Source organism: Austrofundulus limnaeus, unplaced genomic scaffold (assembly GCF_001266775.1).
Source record: "Austrofundulus limnaeus strain Quisiro unplaced genomic scaffold, Austrofundulus_limnaeus-1.0 Scaffold25, whole genome shotgun sequence".
NCBI classification, from domain to species: Eukaryota; Metazoa; Chordata; class Actinopteri; order Cyprinodontiformes; family Rivulidae; genus Austrofundulus; species Austrofundulus limnaeus.
Window position 1 is genome coordinate 2527720 of NW_013952427.1, and position 7608 is coordinate 2535327.

The following is a 7608-nucleotide window of genomic DNA, read 5'->3' on the forward strand; positions in this document are numbered from 1 at the left end:
CAGCCTCACACCGATGACCTAGTTGATGTCATCATTTACCCAGAATGCTTTGCATGTAAATATAATGGCCCCGTCCTTGCAATATATTTTTAAACTTTTAGTTTAAAAATGATAAAAACTGAACATCCTACAGTATTTTTACAGTCTTTAGTTTACAGTCAAAATATATGTTTATCAAATAAAGTCTAATGTTACAACTAATCAGGGGTCCCTTTAAATGGCTAACTTTATCCCAACATTAGCTACATGTGTCCATTTTAACCTCCTGTCTTTCAAAAAAAATGCCTGCTCATCATAAGTTTTATATTATGTTGATAATAATTAATGTATTTAGTAAATTGTGGTTAAATATCTTAAAGTGTTTGTGGCACGCTTATCTTTTAAATACTAATGGTGTCAAAGAAAACATCTTTACATTTAAGAAACTTGATCAAATACACAACTCTATCCATTTTGTCACATAACCAGCATAGTTTTTTTAACTCGATTCAGCCATAGTGAAACAGGAAGTGACATCAAAGGGCAACTCATTAATAAAATAAACTCGCTGTTTACTAAAACAAAATTATTTAAACTTTAACTTTTCTTCATCTCTCTTTGATAGCAACTAAAAATAATGTAAAGAAACATCAGATTCTTCTCTACAGTCTGGGTTGTTAGCATTGCAGCTTTGCTCTGTTCAGATTCAAACATTCCCCTTTGATATCACTTCCTGTTACTTCACATTCAAATATCTCAACTGTTCATCTCAGCTGTTTTTTTTTCTTCAATATGTTTGATTTTTATCTTTCTAAAAAATGTATTATATTTATATTATATTTATTACAAAAATGTGATGTCATAGGCACTTTAAAGCAGTTTCAACTTGAAAAAAAAATTTAAGTTTTGCATTGACAAACAGAAAAGTGTGTTTTGAATAGTAATAGTAGTTCTGTTTAGTTCAAACAGTTCACAGATTTCTGCTTAAAAGCTCAAGGAAATGTAAACTTGCCATCATTTATATACACTACATTTTATATTAGATGTAATAGTTTATATTTTTAGATTTAAGTGCTGGGCATTGATTGCAGTCTGTAAATAAATCAGAAAAAATCACCATTATCTTCCTTTTGAACTTAATGGGTTTAAAACATTATTTTAGTAAAAAAAAAAATTTGCAGGGTTTGAATGAGATCTGTAAATCAAATAAAGTTTCACCTTCTTCCTCTGCTGTGTTTTCTTGTAGAATGATTGCCTGTAATACCCACAACCAGGAGCTTCAGAGAAAAGTATCCCAGCTGGAGAAATGCAACATGTGAGTTCTTTGTCTGTTTCATTTCTAACCAGTCCTTCCTCTTTAATACCCTGGTAATTGTGGTGTCAGAAATGGCTTTTGCTGTTTTGCTTTTCATTCTTTAAACCCACATTTTCCCCCTCTGAAAACTGTCTTTCTCTTGATTTTTCTTCCTTTCTCTGCAGGTCATTAATGGAGCAGCTACGCAGGCTGCAAGCTATGGTCATGAATTCATCCAACAAGCCAGCTCAGACTGGAACATGTGTGCTGGTACAGCTGTTCTTTATTCAACAAGTCCACCTGAACATCAAACAGCGAAACAGCAACAGGCTGGATTAACTGCTGAGAATCTATAAATGTTCACAATAAACACGAGGACAGAATCCCTCCATGATTTTAATTTTAACATCAGGGTTATCTTTTTTTAATTTATTTTTTAGCTTTTTGTCACACTCTGTGTTCCTTTGATTTGATTCTCTAGGTGCTCGTGCTGTCCTTCTCTCTGATCCTGTTTTCCAGCCTGGAGCCTTTCTCCAACACTCAGGTCAGCCAAGGAGACTTCGGTCCAGTCAGAAGTGAGTAACCTTCACAGAGACTGCCAGCTGAGTAATCCGTCACCTCTTTGTCATAGCAGAAAACAGGACTGCAGGCTCAGCCAGTGCTGAAAGGATTTCACCCACAGAGCCTCAGGGTTGTCTCTTATGTTTCAGTTTCTGCTGTTGATTAAAAAATTTAAAAAAATTAGAAAGCACTATATTATTATGTCAGGTACATTTGTCTGAAATACTGAAATGATTAAAAACCAGAAAATACATTTTTATTGCAACCTTGTTTAGAATTTGCCATGGACTGAGTTATTCTGTATTCTTCTTGTTAAAGTAAGAAAAGTCACCGTATTTTAGCCATTTACTCATCGTGAACTATGCTGGGCTACAATCCTATTAACATTGAGATATCAGTGTGTGTAACAAATGTGTGGATGGAACTGGCAGCATGTCTAAGATTTAAAACATTCAGATGAATGAAACCTCTAGTTATTCCTGTGAGTAAAGATTGTCTCTCACTGGGTGTTTTGTGGAATCTCAAAACATTCTCGAGGGTTCTCCTTTTCCTCGCTTGAGTTGCCGAGATTTGAAAATTTGTCACTTGAGTTTTGAACATGTTCAAAACAAGTGTCCAAATTTTTTTTCAAAATAACTAGTTGTTGAGGAGGTCTCACTCCCCACTGAACTTTGTGACAAGAGCTTCCAGCCTGTCTCAAGCTGCTGTAATGTAACACCTGGACCTGAAGCTCTACTTTGACAGAAAACATCTGAGGCTACAATCCTGAAAGTCTAGGACTATAAACAACACTGATGATTAGCAATAATTACTGAAAAACTGGTCAAAATTTGCCTATCTTGATTTCAGAAATGTACTCCAGTAAATTAATTTCTAAACGTGGGGGCGGCTGTCAAGGTTGTTATAAATCAGGCAGAGGGGGATAATGCGGGTGAAAGTGGGCAATAAAATATTGTGCATGGTCAAGAATTCGGTTTATCTAACAGTGCACACATCAACAGGCCAAGGTTGATGTTCACAATTGAGTGAGACCGCAATGGAAAAACATGCAGATTTCATCCCAGTGGTCCAGTAAGATGCTTTTTAAAGGCTGAGATTAACGCACTGGAAAAACAAAATCACAAAAGTGGAAAAAGTAAAGTGAACATATAAAACAATAAAGAATTTGCATAAAAGGACCATTTGAGCATCCTCAGTTAGGAAAAATGTAAGTGAAATTGAGAAGTAGAGGAAATCGAACATTTCATATTTACAAATAGTTACAATTGCTCGAAGCGGACACTAACCCTAACAAACGAATGCTGAGGTTGCCATGCAGACCTGGCAGAAGACTGTAGGGAAGCTGGGTGGAAAGCCATCATGTACCCCGCCGAAATGAGATGTAGGGTTTTCGTCAGGCCCTCAAATGTACGTCTGCTACTTAGGATGCACAGRAGCAGGGTGTTTGGAAGAAATCTGGYAGAAGAGGCAGAGAAGGGCAGATTTTGGCCGTGGCTGAAAAGGAAAGACGAGAGTTGAGGGGTAAATAACACCTAGGGCATCAGCAGTGGGTGACAGGGAGAGACCCCTGCCATCGCTTCACCACCATGAGATGTACTGGGGTTAACAGAGCAAAACATAAGAAGTGATTGATGGTACCAAGCTGATGACCCGTGTAAGCCCATAGCTGTTCAGGAGAGTGTACCTTGCACAAAGGCACCTGTGGAGGCCTAGCAGGTAGATCATCATATTTCATAAATTTCYTCAAGTTGTCAGTCTGCGTTTTGAGCTTCTTCAACTTGTTAAATTCCAATGGCGTTGCCACAGAAACCTCAGCGTTTATCCCATGGGACCTGTGACCCCATAGAGCAGGGCTATTCAACTGGCGGCCCGCAGGCCACATCTGGCCCGCGAGTAACCAAAGTTCTGCCCGCCAATTGGTTCATTCATCTCTTAAGCCCAAACCCCTGGTTTTCTACTTTAATTACTCTAAGTTCTTTTAGTTAAACATAGACATGTTTGGTATCTAAAGAAACGTCCGAATCTTGGCTACAAGCTGGTAAAAACCTTGTCTGTGAACACTCAAGATAGTTAAACTTACAAGCAGTTAAAGACAAAACTATGAAAATGAAAATAAAATTGGTTTAAAAATTTGGCAAGACAGAGATGTCAAAATATTATTTGTGGTAAATAAGAAGCATAATGTGTTATTTTTGTTTGTAATATTGTTAAATTATTACTATTTCTTTAGGTTCTGTAAGTTGTATTCATGATTAAATGTATAAAAAACCTATATCAAAGGTAACAGATATTTGCAATACTTGGTTTATTTACATAATGACTTTAATTGCCGGATGTTCCACCCCTCAGCTGTTGGTCTGCAGTAACTGTGGCCCCTGGAGTGATTTAGTTGAATAGCCCTACCGTAGAGTTAAGTTCAGCTTTGCACATGCAGACTTGTACTTAGGAAATGGTCTATTGTACGCTAGTTGTGGAAATGACCCGTTGTCATTGTTCGGAGATCACCAAGTCTCTGATGCTTCAAACTGGAAAAGGTTTTGACTTCTGAAAGAATTCAAGTTGATTAGTGGTGATCTTCTGTCTTAATTGTTTCTGCTTTTAAGGAATGGGGGTGCAGAATGTGTTTGAGAGAGGTCATGTTGCAGGTTTAAGATGTTTTAAAGTCTTTGATGTCTTAGGGCTTAAATTGTCTGTGCACAGAAAACATCCAAGCAAACACCCACACATACACACACACACACAGACACACACAGACAAACACACACACATCCAGCAGAGCTCAGAGAGGTGGAATAATGAACCGAGAGCCCAGAAGGCTTAACCTTATTTACTGTGTCTCTCTTTCCTTCAGTCCAGTCACGGTCCCTGCAGAACCTCCAGGCTTCCCGCGTGCTGCATGTCGTTGACTCRTCATTCTACACCAAGGACAAATCAGAGCCTCTGCACCAGCATTTCCCCAAAGAGCAGGTGTTAGAAGACCTCGCTGCCCTGATGGGCGAGCTGGCAGCAAATGAAGAACAGAGCAGCTTGGAGCCCGTGTCTCTGAACAGCAGCCAGGAGGACGGAATCAGCCATTTCCATGTAGACCCAATAACAGGCTACATAGCTACCATGACTCTGAATCCCCATCGCCATGCCAGACTCCGACCACACGCTGACGACATGTAACAGAAACAAAGATTTCAGCCCCACGTATATCTGTCAAATCATCAGAATGTCAGGACCTGGTATTTACACATACAAGGAAATGATATTCTGATCATTCCTGTGTTGCTTTTATGAGATATTTGATCTTTATGCCTTTATTGTTTTTTTATATTAGAAAATGGATTTTAATCTCATACAGAAATGACTAATATTTGAGAATTTCCATCTTTTATTAAATTTTATTGTAAAATAGTTTCAGTTCATCTAAAATTGTGTAAACAGAGCTATATTATTCTCCAGATGTGTTGATTCAAACCAGTAATTTCAGACATTTAAGGTTTTTTTCCATTTTAAAACTGTTTTTTTTGTAATATTCATATTGATTGCTCACTGTTTACCTTCAGTAGAAGATAAAATCCCATTAACTGAAAAGTGGATTTCAAATTCTCTGTTATTTTCTTTTCGACCTGTAATTATTAAAAAGCCACTCTAAACACACAGCGGACCATCTCTCTTGAAATGTGTGCCTGAAATARTTTAGTTAAGAGTTGCTCAGCTGGCAGAAGGGTAAATCAGAGAGGACTGAAAACTGAGTTAAATGTGAGACAGGTGACCGGTTATCTCATGAGTCAGGCTTTGTGCTCGCAGACAGACCRGAGCATTCACACATCAGCTGTGTGTCTCTGACCACACGTTGATATGTTTTGACCMTCGCTGCCACTTTGACCATAGATACAGTATGTCTAACCTACAGACTGGATCAGCTGAGACAGTCTGTAGGTTAGATATACCTACAGACTGGATCAGTTGAGACATTTTCAGGGTCTGGACAGATCTACAAAACTTTWAAAAAGTCGTTCAATTCTAGAATCAACTGAGTTGTTGYGTAAAACATTGATGTGTGGTTGTGAGGATCTGTGCTTTAGTTTTTTTATCTTCAGTGTTGTTTCTTGAGTGTGGGCGTGTTTGTTTAGGACAGGGGTCTGCAACCTTTACAATTAAAAGAGCCATTTCTGCTCCTCGGCTCACTCATAAAATGTGCCCAGAGCCGCAAAAGAAGCTACAACTGTGATTATCAACTGGTGGTTCGTGAGCCTTTTTCGAGACTTATTCGTGAACCTTTATGGCCAGTGGAGGTGACATAAACTTAAAAATTATATTGTGAATTTTATTTTATTTTTTTACACATCAGGACTGAAGAAAAAAACATATGACATGAAAAATGCTGGCTATAGTCTATACAGAATTTCATAAAAACTAATACATCTGAATTAGTCAGACATTTGTTGCCCCTAATTCTTATTGTTATGTAGTCCTAAAGGTGTTTTAAGATAACCCTGATGGATTTGAGAGAAAAATCATAGAAAAAATTTGGATTATTTAGGTAGACAACAGGCTAGCACGAGCTAACATGTTTTACTTTTTATATTAGTAGTACTGATCACATATGTACATACAATTTATTAGTCTTGTGAGAATAAAAAACAAAACAAACAAAAAAATCTGTTTTGTTTGGTCAAATGTTCAAAGAGCCACTGCAGAGGGACCAAAGAGTCACATGTGGCCCCAGAGCTGCAGGTTGCAGACCCCTGGTTTAGGAGAATGCAGAATAGGCAAAATAGACTGCTTCATACAGCAGCTCGTCTGGTCCTGGTCTTCTTTCTTAAGTGTTGATTTTTATGGTTTTGTGTTATTCTTGTTTGATTATGTTTTATCATTCTTAGTGTTATTGAATCAGTTGTATTTTTGTTTTATTGTATTGCACTCTACAGCACTGTTCGCTTGGGGAGTTTTAAAGGACCTTAAAATTGAAGTGAAAAATGACATAGTCCATGAAAATAAAGACGAAGAGAAGAATGTACAAACAAGTCATGTGTCCTAATGTGAGGTTTTGTTTCCTACCTTATTTTCCAGGTGCTCCTCAGCCTGTTTCCTCTCCACTCCAGGTTGCGAGCCTCATGTTCTCTGTTATGTTGATTAGCTCTTAGCATTTATTAGTCTCTTGTGGTTGTCCCTTGCTTTGTGGGACCATTTCCATCCCTGGGTTGTGAGGTGGTGAGCCTAGGCTGCGCCGTTCCTTCWGACTTCTTTTGCTTCCTGAGTCCTCCTTCCTGCACCACTCTGACAAAACTCAAATACACAAATGTTTGCTGAGAAAAGCTGAAGCTGAGCATTTAGTGTAATTTGATTTTATTATATATACTGTATATATAGGAAGGAATGACATTCAGTCACTTGTGGTTGACGATGGATGATGACTGGAGGTGTTTTTGTTCAAATAGTTTTCTTTTTCTTTTTTTTCTTTTTTCTTTTTTTTTTTTTTTTTTGAAGCACAACACAGAACAAGCTCCTCTCGCACTGTGCCTTTGCTCTGACAGGAGTCAGAGTTACATTCAGGAACACAATAAATCAAAAGATGAGCAGTTTAGATTAAACATACACCAAATAAGTGTGGAGAAGCTTTGAACAGATAAACACAAAAACAATGTATTTAATCTGACTGTAACAATGTCTGTATCTTTCACAAAGAGACAAGGCTGTTCAAAATTATCTTGTGGCCACGTTATGTCTCGTAGCGACAAGAAACTTTTTTTCCTAATTTCACTGGATGTAATTTATTATTATTA

At 37.7% G+C, this 7608-nt stretch overlaps 1 protein-coding gene and 1 long non-coding RNA gene across 2 annotated transcripts in view; one reads left to right on the plus strand and one right to left on the minus strand.

Moving 5' to 3' along the window:
- The window catches only part of creb3l3a (cAMP responsive element binding protein 3-like 3a), a 9411-nt gene extending 3932 nt beyond the window's left edge, over positions 1-5479 (plus strand). The window contains exons 7-10 of the mRNA XM_014004597.1: positions 1226-1294; positions 1459-1543; positions 1755-1848; positions 4686-5479. Coding sequence (XP_013860051.1) covers positions 1226-1294; positions 1459-1543; positions 1755-1848; positions 4686-5002 — 565 coding nt within the window. The 3' untranslated portion in view covers positions 5003-5479. The remainder of the gene's footprint in view (positions 1-1225; positions 1295-1458; positions 1544-1754; positions 1849-4685) is intronic.
- On the minus strand, positions 5230-6864 carry LOC106515014 (uncharacterized). Its single transcript, XR_001309952.1, has 2 exons — positions 5773-6864; positions 5230-5729 (listed from the first exon to the last, which is right to left on the minus strand). It is a non-coding gene; the product is annotated as an uncharacterized LOC106515014 (long non-coding RNA).
- Between the last annotated feature and the right edge of the window lie 744 nt (positions 6865-7608).